General features: G+C 39.5%; 1 protein-coding gene across 1 annotated transcript in view; it reads right to left on the bottom strand.

The window, feature by feature from the left end:
* Positions 1–21,557, bottom strand: part of jmjd1cb (jumonji domain containing 1Cb) — a 97,088-nt gene extending 75,531 nt beyond the window's left edge. Inside the window, exon 1 of the mRNA XM_077738353.1 lies at positions 21,114–21,557. Within this exon, the coding sequence (XP_077594479.1) occupies positions 21,114–21,269 (156 nt within the window). The 5' untranslated portion in view covers positions 21,270–21,557. The remainder of the gene's footprint in view (positions 1–21,113) is intronic.
* Positions 21,558–24,937: the final 3,380 nt, after the last annotated feature.

The raw sequence follows: 24,937 nt of genomic DNA, 5'->3' as shown, positions 1-24,937 counted from the left end.
GAATACTAGGCTAATCTGCTAATAGGAAATGACCAGTCTCCCAATAAAAATACAGTATATAGCAAAATATAAAGCACACAACGGGCCTGGACTGGAAACTGGAGTTGTAGATCAAGCAAGAACGGGAATGAGTTTCAAGTACAATGTTTCACTAATTACAGTAGTGTCCCCACTTCCCCTAATTCAAATTAAATGCAGTTTGAGGCAAAGGTGAAGACTGTGGTAACAATGCCAAGATGCGTATAACCCAACTTTCTTTGAATATACTCAATGCCTAATTTTCTACACATTTAAATTTTGTAAATATTTGCAACAGTAGTGGTAAACAATAAAGCTTAACAGCGTGTTCTAATGGAAAAATAGAAAAGCCAAACAATTCCTTAAAGCATGTGCAAACTATGCGCTGCAAAAATGGAAGATGATCTTGTGAAAGTGGCCACCATCTGGCAAGTATTAAGTTTGCAGTTCTGCCACACCCCTGTCACGCCTGTCAAGGAGTGACCAAGACATTCAAAGTGAGTAAGCAGAGTAATTTTCATTTTCACTGTTAGTTTATTTTTTAAATGTAGTGAAAGAACCACTGCACCATCGAGTGGCCTGTAATAAGTAATACCGTGTTTTATTTGACTGTAACCATGTTAAAGAAGTGTTTATATTTTTTAACAGTAACTAATCAAATTTAAACAAATTTTATTCACAGCTGCAACATGTACCGGCACTATCAAATATCTGTACAGTAATCCCTCGAACATTGCGGATAATCAGAAGGTTGTCATCATCGGTGTTCTGTGCACAAGTATACTTCATTACCCAGAATGCCCTCTTTTTGCCCGCGCATGCACATTGTGCTTTTCTTGTCCATGTTTAGGAGAAACTTGTGTGAAGAAAGTGTTCAGTGCTCGTAGATATCTGTTATACACGAAAGAGATGCGACAAAAAAGACAGTTCGCTACAATGATGAACAGCCTCTCATGACAAGGCCAACTGGGTTTCTCGCATCTCGAAATTTTTCCCTTATCTAAAGCTAATTATTTGCTCGAAATTTTCCTCTAACTCGAACATCTCGCAGGTAAAGCTGCTCGTATGTAGAGGTGCCACTGTACCTCCAAAGAGGCACCAAGTAAGCTTCCTTGTGTTATCAGATGAATGCACATATGGAAAACCAAAATCTCCCAAACCTCACGGACAGCAGGTACAAGTTAATGAATGAAACTGGTGACCAATCAGAGAAGGACAACTCTTTGCTTTTTTCCAACTTCTATAATAATGATTCCAAGAAAGAGAGTCCTTGTCATTCTATTACAACTATGCTGAGGCTAATAAGATAGTAATAGACTGCGCCAGCACGCCGTTTGTGACTCCTTTGTCAGGTTAATTAATTATTTGGCTGAGAACAAGTGGGTTTTATTGAAGTTCTTATATGTATGAACACGCACAGAACCTTCCAAACTAAAGTGTAAACCAGGCTTGTCAAACATACAATGTTTAAAAAATGCATATAAAGAGATGGATTAAATTATTTTAATTAAATGCAATTCAAGAACGATATTCCTACCCTGTTCACTACCTGACCGCTACACCCTCATTAGCAAAAATGGCATTATCAAAAAAAGAGAAAGGTAGATGGAGTGTAGAACAAAAATGGACCACATAATTTATGTATGAAAACGCATGGTAGACCTCTGTCTTTGATGTGTTTACAAGTTTTAGTATGTAAGGAATACATATAATATTCGGCAACACTACGAGACTCCCCACAGCGCGAAATATAACAGCTTACAAGGACAGCTGAGAACAGATAAGGTCAATGAATTGCTGGCAGGTCTGAGGAAACAGCAGTCAACTTTCACCTAGAGCCGAGAAGTCTCTGAAGCTGTTGTAAAAGCCAGCTACTTCATTGCATTACCCTCAAAGCCGTATTTCGACAGTGACTGTTTAAAGATGAATAATGAAGGCAGGTGAACTTAATATATGTCTCAAAAAGCTTTTGACAATATTAGACTGACGAGGAACACTATAGCAGAGAGGAATTTGGAACTATTGGCAAATTTGGAGAGCCAATTCAAGCAGAAACTCATGTCATTCATTGCATTTTCCGTTGCAATTTATGCGAGCACTGACATCACAGATGTGCCTCAACTGGCCATATTTATTTGTGGTGTTGATGAGACATAGACTGTTACTGAAGAGTTTGTTGAGTTGCTACCAACCTAAAAAAAAATAAAAACACCATTGTCTGTTCATGACAAATCAATCAAAAATAGGCTTTCTTCTTGTTTTTGGAAGCACAAGGACGGCCGAACTTGTTGATTAAAGCTGGCTTTACCTTGAAGCTAGGGAACAGCATTCCCACACATGATGATGATGATCTGCACGTTCAGTTAATCTTTGAGTAAAAATGTCCAAGAAGGCATCCGCTTTCAAAAAACTCTTCACGGCCTGTTCTGGCCCGGGCCGGATTTCAAGGTAGACCTCGCTCGCCACCGGAATGCCCACCCAAACCCGCGACTGAGAAATTAAATTTCAACTTCGCTCCTATGCACCGTCCAAACGTCAATCAGCCGTACACGGAGCTCTATTGTCGGATAGAGCCCAGATTTAAATGGAATCTGAACTTCCACGTTTTTCCACATCAACAAACCACTCTCCTCACCATCCAAAGTGATCTGTTTTCAGACAAGGCCGATTCCATCAAGCGTAACTTCGCCCAGGGCTCACATTTCTAAATCTAATAATAATAATAATAAAAATAAAAAAAAATTAAAAAAAATGGGCTCCCGCCCAAAAATCTCCATTTTCATATAAAAATGACGGCCACCGCCATTTGTCCGGCATTTTTTTCCCTCAGTTGAGGGACTTTGACCTTCTGTCTTCCGCAATTTTCCAAGTCAGCTTGCGAGTTTCAGCATGGATTTTCACATTTTTAAGAACTTTATTTTTCAGGGGAACAAAATCTGCTATCAAGTGAAGCTGCGAAAGGCGAAGCCGCAAAGTGATGACGGATCACAATATTCACGGGCAGAGAGAGTTAGGGAAAGAAAAAGTGAGCGAGAACGAGAGCATGAAAGAGTACAATTGCCGAAATAATAGTCAATGACATTCCCTTTCCTACGGGGTCCGAATGGGGAGAGAAGGGAAGAATGAAGAAATAGAATAGAAAAGCCAAGTATACACGGTATATAGAAGAGGGATGAATACAACAAGGGCGAAGGCAAGAGAGTCAGTCTTCACATCCCACTTTCAGCACAGAGATGTGAAACTGCCCCCCTTACTCCTCTTTCTGTCCTCATCCTAAGGATGTGTGAGCCCAAGAGAGAAGAAAGAGGGTGAGGAAGAGGGAATGAAAAGGCACATCCATAAATAGCACAAAGTTGTTTCTGACAAATTCCTCAGAAAAAAATGGCTGAAACATGCAGCTCCATTTTCATGCTGATATAAATGAAGGTTCATATTTTCTCAATTTCCCGCAACCCATATATGATAATTCCCTGGCGATACAAGCTTAATATGTTCAGGGACCCGAGCTTGTGTGTCAGTTCACTTGAATCTCAAATGAATGTTTCCTATATTAAAATAAGTAAATACAATAATACCTTGAGATATGATCTTAATGGCACACGGTCTACTTGCCGAAAGACATTTAGCCGACTGACATCTAGGCGAGGGCCAACTCGCCGAGGGGACGTCTGGCCGAACATTGAATTAGCCGAATGACTAATTAACCGACCGGTAAGCCAGCCGAAGGACGTTGTGCCGACGCGCTCGCCCCGCCCTCGGTCATGTGTGTAAACATGTTTTTCAACCTCGGCCCGCGAGCCATACAATATTTTAACTTTGAATAAGTACCCGTTATTTTAGGAGATATATATTCTCGATTGCATAGGTAGCCTCTATCGCTTTAAAATTTTAGTTTTTGGTTGTTGTAAAGGAATTAGGCGTACACAGTACTGGCAAGTCAATATGCCGCCTAGGATTAAGCACAAAATGGATCACAATTTGGATGAAACTTAAGAAATCGGGACACTCGCAGAGTTTTATTGCTTTTCATTCGACAAAATATCCCGTGATGATCCCATCTCCAAAAGGAGGGAGGGATATTTGCACATTGCACTACATGAAAGTGCATGTAAGGGACCAGCTGAAAAATGTATGTGGTGGAAATTTTAATTTGCCAATAAATAATCAACAAATTATACTTTGTTCACTTTGTATACTTATTTTCATTATTCTGTACTTTTTTAATAGTTTGCAAAAACAATATTTCAATTGATGTGTAAAGATGATAATAACAGCTTGATTTAAATTGTCTGTGAATCACATTCACTCCCGAAATAGTCTGGAAATGGGACAAGGGTTGTCTGGAAATGGGGTCGACAGAGTTTGGCAGCTCGGACATATGTATATAATATTTAATGAGAAACAGGTAGAATACCATAGAAAGCGACAGAAAAGTAGTCCAATACAGCAGTGTCTCTCCCTCCCCCTTCCTCTCTCTCCAACTGGCTCACTACTTTAAGTGGGCTGGAAAGTCCAGTATTCCACTGTTTCAAATTCCATGTTTCCTGGCTCGTAAAAAGAGCACGCGCGCACACACACCGTCTGTTACTGATACATACACAAACACAGTACAGATGTTTCATACATGTACAAATGAAATAGTTCAAAAGCACATCATGTCTTTAAATTCAAAATGTATACTAGATACAACATTCGGAATACATACTTCTTACTACACATCTACGGACAGACAGCAAGCAGTCAAGTAACTTTACTCATATACACCCCAATGGGCTGATCCTCCTGCCATCGGAAGCGGTGTCAGAGCTACTGGGTGCAACTAGGACTAAAGGTTAAAGGCAGGGCCTGGAAATGTTTATTTTTGTGCAAAAAATGTATTTCTCTCGCCAAGGAAATCAATTTAAACTTTGGCCGCAAAAAAATAATTATTTTTACTTTCGTTTTGTCAAGTAAAGATGTAAAATTATTGCAATATATTTCAACTCCCGCTTACAAAGTTATCATAAGTGTGGAAATGCAAATTTACTATAGTTTGAGATGTAGTTATGTTTTTTTTAAACTGTATAGTAGTGCAGACATGTTGATGGTTTCCAATCAGCTTATTAAACACCAGTGGAGATAACTTTTGTTATAACTATTGTTTCAAAACCCCAAAAACTGACATAATTCTCGTACTAAAGAAGCACATTTCTTGGCAGTAAAATAATTACAATTCAATTTGTAAACATTAAATTGAACAAAGTTGTATAATGTCAGACTGTAACATCGGCATGTATCGCATTGTCTAAATTACCGATATAAAATTGGTGATTTATAGCCTAATTTTTGCAGAACAGGAGAGTAATTCCAAGAAAATGTGTTGAATGAATTAAATATTAGTCGATAAAAGCTTCTGACCTAGAACTTTTTAAATAGTGACATGTTTAAAATTTTGGAATGGGTGTTGCTTTGTTCACAGAAGCTTCTAAAAGATAGCTCTTCATTTTATTTCCATATATTTTCTTCCTTTTCACTTTGGAGTTAATAAAACTTAAAGCACTGGTGTAGAGCAAACCTTTTTGAAACTGTTTTAATTAGTAATGATGAGTCAGGAGGTGCACCTGAAAATAATTATTTGATGAAGGCAAGAGAGAGATGTGTGACAGGCAGAGTATAAACTGAAAATGCGTTCTTAGCTACACTCTTCCCTCGATTATATTATATTATATACTCCCTATATTTTTTAAGGTCATAAAAATGTGAAAATCCACGCTGAAACTCATAAGCGGAAGCCACTCTTGCTACGAGGACTCAGCACTTAAGGAAAAAAAGTGGTTATAATAAGGGTGACCCTGCTTCACAATTTTTAGATTACCATGTCTGGTCTACATTAAACACAATATTCGAGGGATTACTGTATTTGTATCAAGAATTGGCGTGTTTATTTGTGGTTTGTATTCCAGCAGAGACATGTCAAATACCAAGTTTACTGTTTTGAGCAACATGAGCTTCTGGAGGCCAGTGTCCAAAGTATGTTGCGGCATTCCAAGCACTCTTATCCCCTTTTAAAGTACAAAGCATTTTTTTTTAAAGGGTTTTACGACAATTAATTCAATAATTATTGTGGCATAAATTAACAATTCCAATAACATTTATGTTTTTTTATTGACACTAATGATTCATATCCAGGGATAAACCTGATATTATTAGATGTAAAACATATTTGAAGTTATGTTAAATTTGGTTAAATTAGTTTTATTTTAAATCAGCAGGGGTGCCTGGCGAAATTCAATCACTCGTCTATTAGAATCCGACAGCCGTTTCTGGCCAACATGAACAATTTCAGCTCTCTAAGAATCTTAACATACACACACTCACACAACAATAAATTACATTTTATAGGGATTATAGATTAATTTATTGTTATTTGCAATAACTCACTCCATTTATTAATCATTAAATTATTACTGTTATTAGCACCAAATATCTTCAATAGCTCCCAAGCAATTTGATGCATTGGCACCAAATTTACAGAAAAGATGGGTAATTACCTTGTTTAACAAACACCTTTTGTTGTTTTAATAACATATCCAATTTATTGATTGTTATATTATTGTTGTTATTAGCACCTATTTTGTTCAACAGCTCCTGAGCTGATGGACGTATTGACACCAAATTTACAGAAAAGATAGGTATTTCCCTTCTGTTAAAGGAACACCTTTTACTTTTTCTAACAAACATTCCATTTACTAATTATTAATTCATTACTATTATTAGCATCTAATATCCTCTAGCTTCATCTATTCTTGCTCTCCGAAACACTTTTTTTCTCCTGTCGTGACGAAAAGACTCTGTGCTGGACGTGCTGACCCAAGACACCTTTCCACGTCATTTACCAACGTAATTTTGGGGAGAAATTCCGCCAGCGAGTTTCCAGGTGTACACACACACATCCATTCGTACATCACGCTTTATAAGGATTAGAAAATAGATAAAGCGTGATTTCTGGATGGGTGGATGTTTTACAACTCCCGTCACGACAAAAAAAGTGTTCCGGGGAGCACATAGCGGACCAATCAGCCACGCGGTGTGTTTAGGGCACATGTAAAAACAACGTTTCATACATCAATTTCCTTTCAGCTGTGACAAATAAAAGTAGAGTTTACACGCTAAGATAAGGTGAATCTATTAGGATCTGACAGCCGTTCCTGGCCACCATAAAATTTCAACTCTCTACGTTGCTCGGTTTTGACAAACGTAGCGAGATAATCTTAACATACACACACACACACCCATGAATCACGCTTTATAAGGATTATAGAAGACATATCAATATATTAAATTATGAGACAATATATTGGGCGGCCCGATGGCGCGAGTGGTTAACGCGTTGGCCTCACAGCTCTGAGGTCCTCTCTGTGTGGAGTTTGTATGTTCTCCCCGGGCCTGCGTGAGTTTCCCCCCACATTCCAAAAACATGCACGGTAGACTGATAGGTCACTCTAAATTGCCCCTGAGTATGGGTGTGAGAGTGCATGGTTGTCCGTCTCCTTGTGCTCTGCGATCGGCTGGCCACCGATTCAGGGTGTCCACTGCCTCTGGCCCGGAGAAAGCTGATGAGAGATGAGAGACAATATATTGCCCGCTTAAGTTTATCCTGGCAACAGGCTGACACAATGTTAAAATTGCCAAAGCCACAATTATTTTCATGAGCTCCTGAGAGATCCAGGTTCTGTTAAGTTAACACTTTAATGCCATCAAAGGGCAGTGTATAGTATCCCCAAATATAGAATGATTTTTGCCAATTCATCATTTTCCCCAGTTGCCACAAGTACTTGTATCAGCCATACTTACAGCGACATGCTTTGGATTTCTAAAGTTTGCACAAGTAAGGCTGACGCGATATGCAATCAATCAATTCATCAATTTATCAAACGGTAAATAAAATTGGGGTCAGAAATTTTAACGGCTGCTATTTTATGCTGTGCTTATGTGCCTGAACTCTCGGCACACACGCACGTTTAAATTGTGCCCATTAATTTGCTTATGAGAATACAGTTATGTTGAAAGGTCTTTATTTGTCATTAAAACACTGCACAGCACTAATACTCAGACATACAATAATAAAAACAAAATACAAACCTAGATTACACATTGTGGAGTGTTAATCTTGCTACATTGAGGATAATCGTGAATAACAATGTACAAACCACATTAACTTGCTATGAAATAATGTTAGTCTTTAAAACACAAACTACGTAGTAACACATCAAATATGAAAGCTCGCTTGTGCACAGTATTTATAAACAATAACAAACAGAAAATGTTCAAGTTTCCTAAAATGTCACTGATGCGCTCAGAAAACCAGAACATAACAGCATATGAGAGTATGAAAAAAGGAGAGGCCAAATTTGACACAGGCGCCAAAAATATCAATTAGGACGATTATCTCTGCGATTAGGACAGCTGTGATATTTTCATGACTGTGATCCAAGAGAAAATGTCTGCATTTCCAAAACAAATAAAGCAAAACCATCAAAAAAGAATCACCTCCCGTGGTTAAATGAAGCCATACAGGCATTCATGAAAAGAAATGAGATCATGCTCTCAATATATCACCTAAAACAAAAAGGGTTCATGACAGACAGACATTTAGTTCGCTAACAAATAAAGTAACAAAAGGAATTCAATCTGCAAAATAAAATGTCTTCATAGACATACCATATTTTCACTTCTATAGGGCGCACTTAAAAGTTTAACATTTTCTTCGAAATGGTTGATGCGCCCAATCGGCCGGTGAGTCTCGTCACTGCACCAAATTAAATTTTTATATCGCCCTGACCGCTTGGGCGACTCCTTTTATTTCTTGCCGGCGCATTACTACGATCAACCCAGCGAACGTTCACCCTAAAAATAGCCTCCCCGTGCATTCCAAGCATTACAGTAAATCCATTCAAAACATCCCAGGGGAGTGGCAAGGCATTTGACCTACGTGTGCTTGTAGCGCTTTTAATCCTCAAAAACACTCCCAATGCTCAAAGAAACAGCATATTAGAGATATAATGGAGAAAATGGACTGAAGCCATGGATCAAACACAATTTAACAGCTTTGCTAAATGATTGCTAACGGATTGCTAAAAGATTGCTAACGGATGGCCAACATACACTAGCAGCTAGCATAACAAACTAGCCTAGTGTCATGCTCGCGCCTTATCAAACAAAGCATTTAATGTATTTACAAAAACTGAAAATATACCCGCAAATGAGGCTGCTGCGCCCGATCACGGTGCGTTTTACAGGTGTAAAAAAATAGTACAGCAAAAAACAACACTAAAGAGATCCAAAACAATTAAATATGGTGAAAAAAAGCATGCGCAATTCTCTATGCAACGACACAGTGGTGTAATCCAGCAGCAAAGGGGTTAAATTGTGTGCAGTGGGTGAACTCAAAGGAGCAGGACTTCACGTGACTAAATCACTGTTGCTATGGGAAAGAGGCCAGTCAGAGCAGAAAGAACTCTCTCATGTTTCTGTCTCGTTTACTCTCCCTGCTGCACTGTAATCCTTAGAGGGGGCTAGTAAAGATAACAACAGTAATCCCTCGAATATCACAGATAATGTAGACAAGACAAGGCTGTGGCAATAGAAAAACCGCGAAGTAGGTTCACCTCTATTATTAATACAGTAATACCTTGACATAAGAGTGCCTCAACATATGACAAATATGAGATACATTGAAAATTCCAAACACATATTTGCCTTGAGATACGAGACAAATTTGAGATATGGGCATATGAGACAGCCTGATGGCATCTCTCTCGCATTAAGATATCTACAATCATCGGCTGTAAAGGTTGCATCAATCAGTGCAAAATTAAGGGGAAAAACAATGGGTCCAATCCCGGCCTAGACAATTTGCAAAAAAGCTAGCAAAATCTCCATGCAGTTAAAAGCAAAGATAGCATCTGAAAAAGACACCAGCAAAACCCTTATAAGCAAGTAGTGGCTTGTTCGATAATTTTAGAAAACTAACTGGACCAAACAAACACTGGATTCTGAGGCATGGAGATTCTGAGGCAAGGAGTTCTGAAGTTCTGCCTCGAAAGCTGCGGTGGAACACGTGAACATATTTGCCTCGCTTATAGCACAAAAAGGTTCAATTTAAGCGTAACGTAAGATAAAAAAATGTGTATAGTAATCTACGTTAATTTAAGTTAAATTTAAATTTAATTCGCTCTCGCACTGGCTCTGTCACACTTTTGCTCTCTCGCAATCTCGCGCTCTCTCGCACTCGCTCTCTCTCTCGCACTCGCTCTCTCTCTCGCACTCGCTCTCTCTCTCGCCCTCGCTCTCTCTCTCGCCCTCGCTCTCTCTCTCGCACTCGCTCTCTCTCTCGCGCTCGCTCTCTCGCACTTGCTCTCTCTCTCACACTCGCTCTCTCTCTCACACTCGCTCTCTCTCTCGAACTCGCTCTCTCTCTCGCGCCCGCTCTCTCTCTCTCACACTCTCTCTCTCTCGCAATCGCTCTCGCTCGCAATCGCTCTCTCTCTCGCTCTCTCGGGCTCGCTCTCTCGCGCTCGCTCTCTCTCTCACACTCGCTCTCTCTCTCGCTCGCTCTCTCTCTCGCACTCGCTCTCTCGCACTTGCTCTCTCTCTCGCACTCGCTCTCTCTCTCGAACTCGCTCTCTCTCTCGCGCCCGCTCTCTCTCTCTCACACTCTCTCTCTCTCTCTCTCTCGCAATCGCTCTCTCTCTCGCTCTCTCGGGCTCGCTCTCTCGCACTCGCTCTCTCGCCCTCGCTGTTTCGCTCTCTCGCTCTCCTTCGGCTGGATAGTCGGTCGGCTAATTAGTCGTTCGGCTAACTCTAGGTTCGGCCAGATGCCCCCTCGGCGAGTTGGCCCTCGGCCAGACGTCAGTCGGCTAAATGTCTCTCGGCAAGTAGACCGGCCACGGGAGCCACTGTACACACGCAAACATACAATGGAGACTGTGACTAGAAAACAAAGGATCATCCAGGCAATGGTACAGACAATCTTCTCTTTCCTTTCACTGTCAACAAGACGATTACAGCAGTTATACAATATGGCAGGTTTGCATGCGCGTGAACGTTTTACTTTGATGTATTTGTCAATTTGTTAAAATTATAAATATTTGAAATTGTACCTAGCCTCTATAATTATTATCTATTATTATATATTATATTGGTAAAGAACAATTCAACACATGGTAATTTTAAGTGCTTTACGTTATATAAAAAAACAACTAGACTTGATTAAGAAATTGAACATTGAAGTGTTTTCTATTATAATGTAATAAAACAATATAATAAAACAATAAGACAAAATTGAAGTAAACAATTGAAACAGGAAGTATATATATATATATATATATATACATATATATATATATATATATATATATATATATATATATATATATATATATATATATATATATATATATATATATATATATATATATATATATATATATATATATATATATATATATATATATATATATATATATATATATATATATATATATTACATTTTACTGCTTGAAAATTATATATTGCAGTTCCTAAACTAGCTTTTGAACTACTCTTTTGAACTACTACCAATGGCGAATGGAAACAAATGTTGTGAGTTGAATATTTCCCACTACCTATTGTGATGAAAGCCAATGAGCCTGGGTATGAGTGTGAAAGAGGCAGACAATCATCCCCACCAGGGTTCTAGACCAGACAAGGCGCACCGACCGATTGGGCGCAGACCATTTTTGAGAAAATGTTACTTTTAAGTATGCTCTAAAAATGTGAAAATACAGTAGGTTATTTCAGATATTTCCAGAACACAGCAAACGTTGATGAGTTTACCACTCAATATGTTTGCCTGAAAATTGTACATTAACATGATTCTTGACAGAGAATACTGTGTGCATAAAACAACAAATCCAAGAAAAACAGAGCCTCTTTACAAAAATATGGCAATACCGATATACCCGCATTTAGAAGGTAAACAGCGATGGGAGTACTCTAGTCCCAACTGCGAATGCAGTTATTTGTTTAATGCTGCAAAATTCTACAGTAGTTTTAGCATGAACATAGACAGTTTAGCGTCGTTCATGAACTACAGTTAGGTTTAAGAGGCAGGGCCTTGAAAGCCTAATTTCAATGTCCCAAATCCCATAAAATTTGAATAAAGTGGATCTGTGTCATTGTTGTCTATAGTGACATCTAATCATACTCTCCCCAAATGGCTCGATACCCTCCTCTGGCTCCGCTTTAATTGGAAATTTTTCTACACAACAGAATGCCTGTCCTCTGGATTAGAACACATTTCTATTTGTGGCCCCAACCCTTACCTGGAAATTCACTCACGTCGTGCTGGGCAACTATCACTCAGAAGACCCCTGAAGTTCCTTTGCATGTGCAACTCTACCTCACAACATAAATAATAAATGTCTAGTGTGAAATGGCCTTAAACCTACTTACGGGTATGTTACATTCCACCAAGCTGTTCATATTTTATTTTTATCTATTTTGTCAACTCATTGTTTTGTACTTTCCAAATGTAGCTTTTCATTTCCTATGTTTTCCTACATGGCCTCAAGAACTTTTCTGACCCTGTTTTTTTTGTTGACGCACTAATTGACTTGCCATGTTTCTTGAACATATGAAAAACAAATAAACATACCAATCAGTCAGAGGTTCACGCTCTACGACTATGTGAATGTGTAGAGCTAGAGAGCAGAGGGCTATCTTCCCTGACTTTTATTTTCAAGGCACTGTCCCAAAAAAAGTTACCAACTGGAAAGTCTGTTGAAAAGCCCAAACTAATTATTGCTGTATGAATGTACCACATTTGCCACATCTTCACCATGATCTAATTTCCTGATTTGTTTCTATGTGGATTGGTTGCCAATTTTAAGCACGACTATTCTCATCTTTTACCGTATGTTTGCCATTAACCATGATGGATATGAAGGGCTCTAGAGTAGGAACACTTCAGTCACATGTGCGAACTAATTTCTCCATGGTGCAGCAAAAAAAAATGTCTGCATGCACCATTGTGAACAGGCCTTCGAAGAGCAAAAAAAGGCTACTCTCAAAAACCCTTCATTTGCTTCAACAACAGACAACAACATTATGCTAATGTTCTGGTCCAGATAAAGAAGGATTGCAACTGCCTCTGATTGGACATAGTTCAGCTAATGCAGTCTATTTTTGTATTATTAATAATATTTTATTGTACACTTAGAGATGTCTCTTGTGTACGGTATTTTCTCCCTTATTTGTCGCTCAAAAAAGGGTACTGCTCATATGCCTACAAATTAGAATTGACATGCACGAAACTGCAAGGTAACAAAGACAAAACGCCATAACAGAAGAGAATGCAGCCCATACAGTATTTTATTTGAAAATAGAGAGGAGATAATTACTGTATTTTCACGACTATTCGGCGCATCGGATTGTTAGCCGCAAATCCATTCGCAAATAGTAGCTAGCTAGAGTTGATGCCGATCGCCAGGCCACAATCCATTGGGTGTATTGACAAAAAAACTATATATCCGAGCAGTCACTGCGCAGTACTTTATCTACGGGAAAGTAGTAGTCGGGGGCTGCTTGCCGTAGTTGTCCTATCGACTGATTTATTTTATTTTATCAAGATAGCAATTTTAGTACAGTCGAACCTTGTGATACGACCACTTCGCCATACGACATTTTTGTCTTACGAAGAAAATTCTGATCGTATAATTCGCCCTGAGATATGATCAAAATTTCGTGATGCGACCAAGCCAAGTGGCCATGGTCTTTATTGCATCTCTTTCGTGTATTAAAAATATTTCTTCGACCACTGGGCGGACTTTGCGAGCTTTTTCCTCTGCGCTAGGTGCATTTACAGGTAAACAATATTACTATGGATCGGCAGAGTTCTGCAGAGAAAAGGCGTTGACAATGGACACTAAATGCGAAATAATTGAAAAATATGAGTGGGGTACGTGTATTTGAGCTCACTAGGCAATACGAGAGAAATACGTCAACCTTTTCCACCATCCTTAAGCAGAAGGACGCATCAAGACATATGCCTTGATTATCGCCGAGGAAAGTTACATCCACCAGCAAGATTTCAACTGCGATGAAACTGTTCTTTCTTGGAAAAAGATGCCCAGGCGGACATTCATCGTGGCAGAGGAGAAGGCATTACCAGGACACAAACCCATGATGGACCGCTGCACGCTAGAGTTGTGTGCTAATGCGAGCAGTGACTGTAAAATTAAGCCGTTACTGGTGTACAATGCTGAGAACACGCGTGCCTTCAAGAGACCTACAAGTGATGTGGCGCGCTAATTCTAAAGCTTGAATTACACGTATTGTGATGATATTTGTGCGAGTCATTTTTGAAACATTTCAAAAGGGAGGCAAGTTTCTAACAACGCTTGATGCATTCGTTTTGAAGACAAAACGGCCGGGTGGGGACAACCCGTAAAACTAAGGTAAAAAAAAAGATTAAAGCAAAATTAGAATTCAGTTATGTGTGAAGTTACATTAAAAGTCTCTGAAAATAGTTACCCAAGTTCATTTAAAATGTGTTTGTTCGTTTACGAGTGTGTTGTTGCCGTGGATAAAGTCCCGCTAAACAGCCCATACCTCCACCTCCGTGTGTGTCATTGTCTCCCCTCTGCCAAATGTGTCTAATTTTATGTTTATTAAACACATTTTATTACTATTAAACCACTCGTTATTTATTACTTTGTCAATATATAGCAAGTTAGAAGAAATAAAACCTATTTTCCAATCCAATATCCTGTTTTTGGTGTTTTTTCAGAGGGTTGGAACGAATTAATTTGTTTTCAATTCATTTCAATGGGAAATGTCCGCTTGAGTTACGATAAGCTTGTCATACGATCAGTCTCGAAACAGATTACAATCGTAAATCGAGGTACCACTGTATTGGTCCATATATAAAGTGCACTGGATTATAAGGCGCCCTGTCTATTTTTGAGAAAATTTAAGACTTTAATGTGCACCTTATAGTCGTGAAAATACGGTAGATAAAAAGCTAAATAAAATTTATCTTGAATTCAAGATTTTTTTTTATCTTGCAGAAAATGTGAAAAACAATCACTTATATGTGCCTGCCATTGCTCGCTCAAGGCGCCGCCATCTTAGCGTAGTTAAATGTGCTGTGCCTGACCAGATGCGAGTAGCCTTGAAACTTGTGTTCGTAATGTTTACCATGTCAGCATATCCCAACAGTTGTTAAGGCTGATTAAAGGTCTTGGGGTCGATCATTAAAATATCCAGCCATGAGAGCTGCGTAATATATATCTCATGCTATTATTGCACCCAGAGACTCGGTGAAAACTAGACCACTACGGACAGACATACTTCCTGGTTGTACTGCTCACGTGACTACCTTCGTGAATTTTTTCACGAGCAAGCAACACCCTTTCGTAGTGTGCAATTCAGCAGACTATCCTGTCGATTAATACAGTATCTCAAAAATACCACTTGTGATGATTTTTCTTAACATTTTCCCTTCAAAGTAACACACTTCTACTCCGTATTAAAACCAAGAATATGGAGGTGAAAATTATGAATCGGGGGCATCTTTTACAAGAGAATTTTAAAGGTACAGCGTATACGCGGAGGCCACTAATTAGAAAGAAAAGACGAATACTTGCGTACGTCAGTCAGCTATAGAAAAGCAAGTGGTTGTCTTAGGCAGGTCAGACTGAAAGTGTAAATAGTCAGGAATGGTAAGATGAAGACAACAATTGGCAGCTTCTTCATAAAATAATGTTAGGTTCATTTTAATTCACCCAAAAGTCATTAAAGACACTGACAGAGAACTATAAAGTTCCCAGGTTATGCTGAGCCATAGTCTGAAAACATTATCAATAAATGAACTCGGTAATAAAAGTTGGCAAGTGCGACATGTGACAAATGCACTACCTATGTTTCTCCTTCCCACACTTCCCTTCAACGGTAGGGGTGTGCAAAGAGGTCAACACACAAAGACGCATGCATAGAATCTGGGTGCATCCAACTTGTATGCTCGTGCACCAAGCAAAGAAAGTTTAGTGCACTTGTGCAACTAGTATATAAAATTAGTTAAGTATGAGTGTGAATAGTTGTCCGTCTACTTAAGCCCCTGCGATTGGCTGGCCACCAATTTGGGGTGTCTCTCCCCCGCCTGATGCCTGTAGTTGGCATACATCCGACTCTACATTGCTGTGAACTTGAGTGGGCACAGAGATGTTTATATTTGCCCTATGATCGATAGCACGGTGTAACAAACCTGGGATTTCTGTTTGGAAAGGCTTTGTTGTTTGCATGTAGCCTCATTTTCCAAGATGGCGCCGTTCACGTGGCAGTAGCTCCTATGTTTTTCGTGTTTTACAGCCCTCTATCTTTTGTCAATTACATTTCAATATTTCTTAATACATTCCTTTTTACTTTACTTTGAACTTCCTACTATTTACATTATTGTTTTTACAACTTTCCTTGTTCTGTTAGCCTGGCTTCTTTCTGCTACTTCTTTTTTGGAAGCCATGCCTACGCTGTCATACACATGGGACTAGCGGTTACAATACGGAGCAGAAGGAGCAACCCCACAATGCCGCTGGAAATTCGGAGCTAGACAAAAGTGCCGAGAGAACAAGCAACGTTTCTGACCAACCATTCCATTATGGGATAAGATGGAAGAGCTGTCTGCACTTACCAGGCCGGAAACGGAGTGGAAGGGTTCTACTCTGCTACTGTTGTGTACAGCTCCAGACTACTGAGGAACAATGTTTCCTCTAAGCTGCGCGCATGCGCAATTGCACACTACTCTCGTCTTCTCTGTGCAGCAGAAATAATATGGCGCGCAGTAAATAAAATCCAACCTTTTTTTTTTACCCCTTTCCCTATGATGGCACGGTTTATGCTGCAGCCAGTGGCAGTAGCTCTGTCCACTCTTATGTTTTTCGTGTTTTACAGCATGTTGTACATGAAAAATTAGATGGAACATTGACATGCACCTGCTTATGGCAGGTGTGATACTGGTGTGCCCATAGCGAGCAATGATGATGTCGCTCACACTGGTGCCCAGTGCGCTCAGGGAGGTTGTCTTTATGCCCAGACCAACAAAAAATTAGAGGGAACATTGCTGAGGAAGTCTGCGGATAAGCTTGGAAGAGCGACTCTGCATATTCTCTACCTCGGTCACAGTCTGCAAAAGTTCCCCATCTTGTGGAAGACTTCCTGTGTGTGGTTCCAGTTTTTGTCAAATTTACAACGTCTTTTTGAGCCTGTATCCCTTTTTTGCTACTGCAACCAGGATGGCGCCTTTCAAGTGGCAGCCGGTGGCGGTAGCTCCATCCACCCTTGCTCGTTTTGTGTTTTTGCTGCCTTTCTGTCTTAATCGTTTGATTTTGTGATTCTTAGTGATCCCATTTACTTTGATTTTCTTTGTACTTTTGTTTTGTTGTTCTGCGGCCTTTGTGGTGGTACTGTCTAGCTTATAACTATGCCTCTCCTGTATCTACAATCTCACCCTCTTGCTACTGTCACAATGAAATTTCCTGAATACGGGATGTATGAATTTATCCAATCCAATTATTGAAAACACATACCAATGTGGACAGAAGTGATAAATGACATACATCATCTGGTAGATTAGTGACAAGATAGAACTCTTTTTTTTTACTTTACTTTATGTCTAAAATGTATTTTACTAGGTTTGTATTTTCACCCTCTTGCTACGGAGACAGTGAATTTCACGAATACGGGATAAAGATATCTAATATTAATATAAAAGCAACAAAAAGGAATAAAAATAAAATAAAAATATATCAACTATGTATTTGATGACATAAATAATGAAATTAACATGTTTAAGTTACTTATTAACATGTTTAAGTCACTTATTAACCCGACGATTGACCATTCAGCGTGCCCACACTACTGAACTTCAGTGTCCAACATACAAGCTAGAACTCCCGCTGAACCACGACAGTAGACTCCAATACGTACATACATACCTAACAGCAATATATTACTTTAAAATGGCCACAAAACATTTTTTGCTGTTGTCGACAGGTAACAAAAACCTCAAAGGTACAACAATCATTTAAGCAACACAGGGAATTAAAAGTATTAAATGCAACGATTTGAGGTACACGTATGCACAACATGCAAACTAAACCAGTGAGTATTTGCAAATCACTGACCTTTTCCCATGGGCATACGCCATATACTTTGAGTTAGCAATATGTAGACTAGAGCACTGCATATAACATACAGATGACTATAATATGATAATTTTCTGGTACTGCTGCATCCAAGTAAAATATCCAATGACGTTGTCAAAACAAGGCTACAACAGTCTAGTCTGGTCTAATCCAGGGGTGGCGAACAAGTTAGATACAAAGAGCCAAAATTTGAAACTGTGAAAACATCCAATCTGTCAAATTAATTTTTAAATATAATCTATAGTTTGTTTTTAATGGGACCTAATGAATTTGAGTGTTTTAAGAGAGAACAAAAATAAGAGAAACATGAAACAAGGCAAAGAGCCACAGTCTGTATATACAAAATATGATAACAAGCAAAGAGCCGCATTAATTTTGGCCGAGAGCCGCATGTGGTTCAAGAGCCACCTGTTCGCCACCCCTGGCCTAGTCAATCTTATTTACGCCTAATTTGGCTAGTATAATGATAGAAATTAGAAACCAGATTAACTCCAACATAATGTTAAATGAAAAAGCCACAACTTTCAATCAAAGCAAAACATTATATTCACATCACCAAAACATAGTCAGGATGTTGAAAAATAACAACTAAACCCTTCCTAATGACAATATATTGTCCTCAGCATATGCCCGAATCCAGATAATTACAGTAATCATTTGCAAATGCACAGACAACCGCATGTACATGAACATAAAAATAAACCTATATTTGGCCAAAGCACTGTACAGTGGTACCTCTACATACGATCAGCTCGAGAAATGAAGAAAATTTCAAGCAAATTATTATCTCTAGATACGAGAAAAAATTTGAGATGCGAGAAAGCCAGGTGGCCATGACATGAGAGGCTGTTCATCATTGTAGTGCACATTGTGGTGTCTTTTTGCCGCATCTCTTTCATGTGTATAACAGATATCTACGAGCACTGAATAGTTTCTTCACACGTGATTCTACACATGGAACAAAAAACAACGCGCATGCGCGGGCAAAAAGAGAGCTTTCTGGGTAGTGAAGTATACTCGTGCTCACAACACCGATAGCCAATGGCACCCTTTCTCACCCCTTTTCTTCATTGTCCACAATCAATTTGAGGGTAGGCTGAGCTGTTGCATTTTTTCAGTGTTTTTCCCATCCTTAGCCTGTTGGCTCCCATTAGCGGAGCAATCGCTCATTCAAGACTACTTCTCGTTGGCAAGTAGTCGTGCATTATCCTATTGGGAGGACATTTGTGTGCATAATTTTTGGAATATTTTGGAGGGAATACAACAGCAAACAGCCCATCGATAGTGGATGTAAAGGTGGAGGCGTGGCAAACAGCTAACCCGGAGAACAAATGTAAAAAAAGCATTCAAACAAAATTAGAATTCAGTTTTGTGTAAAGTTACATTAAACATATGTTTAAGTGTGTCTGTATATATTAATCCAAGTTAATTTAAATTTGTTTGTTCGGTTATGAGTGCGTTAACGTGGAAAGTCCCCCTGAACCCCAACCTAACACAACCCCACCCTCTCTGCGTCTCTCTCTCTCTCTCTCTCTCTCTCTCTCTCTCTCTCTCTCTCTCTCTTCCCTCCGTGAAATCCGTCTAATTTTAGTTTTATTAAACACATTTTATTATCATTAAACCACTAGTTCTGTGTTACTTTGTTAATAGATGGTGAATTGGAAGAAATAAAACATTGTCTCCAATTCAATATCCTGGTTTTGGTGTTTTTTCTGAGGGTTGGAACGAATTAATTTGTTTTTAGTTCATTTCAATGGGAAACAATCGGTCGAGTTACGAGAAGATCGACATATGAGCTCAGTCCCAGAATGAATTAAGCTTGTATGTAGACGTACCACTGTATACATAAGTATTGTTTGTAGGTCAGAACAAAAAGAAAGAAAATAAACATGTAATACTCTTTGTGGATTAGGCAGTAGAGGGCTTGGTTGGGCAAATAATTATAGAATTTTACTAACAATACATTGGTGCTGGCTATTGCCTGTTATTGCCAAATGTTCTTGTTTCAATGAATAACCATACATGATGTATATTACAAGCATACAAAATTTCATCGGAAAACTGCCTATTGTTCGGCCGTCAGTGAGACAGTCTTTTAAGACAATGAGTCTAGCTGGGCATTCCTATGGACCTTAGTAAATCAAGGGAATTTTTTCGTCCTTCAAAAAACAGTTTAAACGCAAGGTCTTAGCCAAACATTCACGTTTATATACTGCACATTGCATGTACAAATAAAATATAGAGCAAGTATTCAGTAATGTCTGATTCGAAAAAGCTCACCTTACTACACAAGTCAGCTGATTTGTATCATAAAGGAGATTAAAGCGTTCAGCTGCTTGCTAGTCAAATTCCTTAACACCCTTTGCAATAGGAGCTGCTAACTAAAATCAATAAATACAGCGTACATTTCAAGTGTTTTTGTTTGTTTGTATAGTACTTCATCTTGTTTCCCTCTAAATATAATGCGAGTAGACTTAAATTAATGAATGACAGTTTTTGGACGTCATGCATTTACTTTCCATGTACATACACATACAGTACACAGATGTATGCGTTGTTGTTTTAATACTCATACCGTAGTATTTCTGGCTAGACTATCGTTGATTGATTTCTCGAGGTGGTTCTGGTACACATCATTTTGCAGTCTGAGTTCCATATCACACACCAGTATAATTACAATATTTTAACTACCAAACAATTGATAGCATTTGCAAAGATTTTCGATAAATTGAGGAGTAGCGCGCGCACCAACAAAAATTATGTCCGCCTTACTGCATTGCCTGGCTGGCCAACCAACAACCACAGACATTTCTCCCTATGCTTTAGCATGTAACAGTCAAGCAAACGGGTAGACAAAGTCGGTGTTTTCCTTACCGTTAGGTCGAGATTGTCACTATCTCGATGGTTCACAGCTCGTATGACACCGGACCTCCACGGCCATCGAGCTATGTCACCGATTTCTGGCAGCTGGTCCCCGCTAACACAGAGGAACCTCTTCCCGACTAGCTCCGGCCGAGCCTCAAATGCCATGGCTCTTCGCTAGCCGAAAACCCTCCCTTGGAAAAAAAACTTCCCAACTATGACGCCCTTGTAGATCAGCTTCTTACGACATTAAAACGGTTTGAAGGACGCCAACGATAGAATGAACATTTAAAAAAATAAAATAAAAACGAACGCAATTCGTTGCTAAACGGGTAAACAACCCGTGGGATTTAAATCTAGTAGTATCCACCAGCTCGAACGTCAGTCCCTTTTTTCCTTGCTTCAAAAATAAACCGTGGAACATTGAACCGCATTACAACTACATTTCAGACTAGTGTTTCTCCGCATGATCTGAGAGCACTCAATAGTATCTATCCGCACACAGACCGCAGCACGATGGTGTCCCTCCGCTCAAATCCGTGCTATTTCCCCGAAAGATCGAGTAGCTTGTTATCAATGTTCCCACGTTTTTATTCTACTGTAATAGAACTATCGTAATCGCTCGCGCGGTTCATATAAGATAACTACTTTTTCTTTGCGCTGGGAAATAACAATAAACCGGATTAGGTGACGAGCCACATAATATGTGTTTGTGTCACAATATACAGTTCATACATTAGTATGTGTGAAATTTTAATACCTAGAAGAAGAAAAAAAAGAGCAATCTCTTTTTATGGCGGCTTTATTGTAAGAGTAATGGGAGAAAAAAATATTGGAGCGTCACGAATGGGTGCAAACACAATGCTCCTATTGGAGCGTCACGAATGGGTGCAAACACAATGCTCCTATTGGAGCATTCACGGGCGCAAGGGCTGATCAGTACTGCAGCGACAACACGACTGCATAAAGCTCCCGGCCAAAATGAATGCGGCTCTTTGCTTCTTATCATATTTTGTATACTTTGTCTAGTTTTTGTTGTTGTTTATTTTATTTTTAATCTCTCTCAAAACAGTCTCAGATTCACCAGGACCCATTAAAAACAAATAATACATTATATTTAAAAATAATAATAATAATTTGGCATTACCCTGTGACGTGTTGGGTAGCCCGTCGGCATCACAGTGGAGAGGGGACCAGGGTTCAAATTCATGTCGGTCCACCTGTGCGGAGTTTGCCTGTTCTCTCCGGGCTGGCGTGGGTTTTCTCCACCCCTAGTTATGTTTCAGTGTGAATGGTTGTTTGTCTCCTTGTACCCTGTGTTTGGCTGTAGACCAATTCAGTATGTTCCCCAGCTGAGATAGGCTCCAGCACTCCCTGAGACCCTTGTGAAGATAAAGCGGTTCAAAAAATGAAATCAGATAAGAATTTGGCATTATGGACTTTTTTATGCTGCTTCTGATGTAAGGTGTGGCTCTTTTACTCACTGATTAAAATGTTGACTCTGAGTCTAACTTCTTCACCACCCCTGGTATATACAATAGTTAAGCATTAGGTTACGTTACTTGGGTATTAGAATATAAGTGGTTAAATGGTAAGTATGTTTGTCTTGAACGTGAATTGTCACAACCACTACGATATATTTTTGTAAAAAATTGAAGTGTCATTTTGTTACAAGTGAATATAAATAAACATTAACTTGCACTGGGCAGTCTGGTGGATGAGTGGCTAGCGTGTTATCCTCAAAGTTCTAGGACCGAGGGTTCAATCCCCTGAATAACAATTTTCACCTTCATATTCAGGGTGTTAATACAAAGTACAAATGTGTTGATTTGAAGGTGAAATCTTAAGAAAAATCATCTCGCGTGGCATTTCTGAGATACTATATGAACCGAAAGGATCGTCTGCTGGATTGTACATTCAGAAAGGGTGTTGCATCCATGTGGAAAATTTCAAAAAGGAAGTTATGTGAGCAGTACAACCAGGAAGTGTGCCCGAGTCTCTGAATGCAATAATAGCATGAGATACACATTACTGCCCGCACTAAAGTCACGCGAAAGAACCACTACACCATTGTGTAGCTCAGACCCGGTTATGAATCTAATTCTGTTTACAGTGGAAACTGGGCACGCTAGCCAACAGTTTTGCCACAGACGTGACGAAGGTAAATGCTGCATGCTGGGTGCCTGAAAATAAAGAATACTTGGATCAAAAGATGACAGGCCACAAGGAAACAGACATCCATTAATACTCCCATTCATATCTAGGGACAGTGCACATTTAGTGCCCAGACAGCCTACCAAGCCAGTTTTGGGGGTGTGCAAGGCAACCGAAGAACGGTGAGTTAAAATTTTCTCAATAAAATAAATATTTGCTAGACTTCCATGTCATTGACCAGCCATGTTATGTGACCAGGGATGCTCCACTGGGACTCTCCCGTACACTGCTGTAGACTGCAGCAACTGCCCTCATGAATAACAAGTAGCTATGAATCCATCACTCACACCATGCACACTCTCATTCCACACAAGGTACGCACATATCTTCATGGAGTCACAAACTCTCAGGCATATGTAAAGGTTCAAACCAGAGATGACAGTTCAACTCTAATTATCAAAAGACAAAGCCACACTGAAGTTTAGTGATTGACTTTTTGTCATCCAGAAAGAATTCTTCTTGTCAAGCCATTATTTCAAACGTGAGTGTGCTAACAGAAATCTTTAAATTAGGACATTTCTCTAATCACTCATACAATGGAGCAGGGACTGTGGGGTCAATTCCCACTTTGCAACGGTGTGATTGTTTGCAAACTATTCCAACATACTAATCCCTTGAATATCGCGCCTTCAGATTTTGTGGTTTCACTACATCGCAGATTTTTTTTCTGGGGGAATTTTATTTTTATTTTTTTGTAAGTTCATAAAAATGTAAAAATCCACGCTGAAACTCGCAAGCAGAAGCCACTCCACCTGTCCTCTGCTTGCTACTTAAATAAATAAATATATAATATAATATATGAATAAATAAATATAATATATATGAATAAATAAATATATTATATATGAATAAATAGATATATAATTTGTATAAATACACTTGAACTCCGCACTGAAGTAATTTTTTTTTAAAGCCGAAGCCCCTCACCTTTCCACCGATTGCTACTAGGACTCAGCACTGAAGTAAAGAATAATAATAATAATATATTTTACCGTTTAGAGTGCCTGTTTTTTTGTTTATTGTGTCCATGTCTAGTCTACATAATCGAGGGATTACTGTAGAGAGACATTCGTAAGCCGAGGTTCTTGATATTTTAGCAATTTTCTTAAAATTGTATTGTCACTTGCAACCTAGCCTTGCCTCCCCACTCCTCTGCTCTTGAATCTACTCCGGCGGCCGTCGGATCCGGCCCATGAGGAAGCGCAGGGCTGGCCGGTCTGGTGGTCATCCGGCCCGTAAGGATGTGTCGGGCTGGCTGATCCTGCGGTTGTCCAGTCTGGCCCGCGAGTAGATGGCCGGCCGCCATGCCCTGAACAGACTCCAGAGCATGAGAAGGATCGTCGCCCGGCTTACCCAGGATGCTCGGAGGGCCGCCGACCACCTTGTCCTGAGAGCTCATCACCTCGCGAGACAGGAACGGTTTGGTGGCTAGCCGTATAGGGAACACGGAAACGGGGCACCGGAACGGGAATACTTGGGTGGCTAACCCGAACGGGAATACTTGGGTGGCGAACTGGAACGGGAATACTCAGGTAGATATTTGGAACAAGAATAGGCCATGGGCATTCGTGCACACAGCACCAGCACGGGCGCTCGCACACGGGGCGTTGACATGGGGCGTC

Source organism: Stigmatopora nigra, chromosome 18, assembly GCF_051989575.1.
Source record: "Stigmatopora nigra isolate UIUO_SnigA chromosome 18, RoL_Snig_1.1, whole genome shotgun sequence".
NCBI classification, from domain to species: domain Eukaryota; kingdom Metazoa; phylum Chordata; class Actinopteri; order Syngnathiformes; family Syngnathidae; genus Stigmatopora; species Stigmatopora nigra.
Note: the sequence above shows the minus strand (reverse complement) of the source record. Positions and strands in the feature narration are given on the sequence as shown.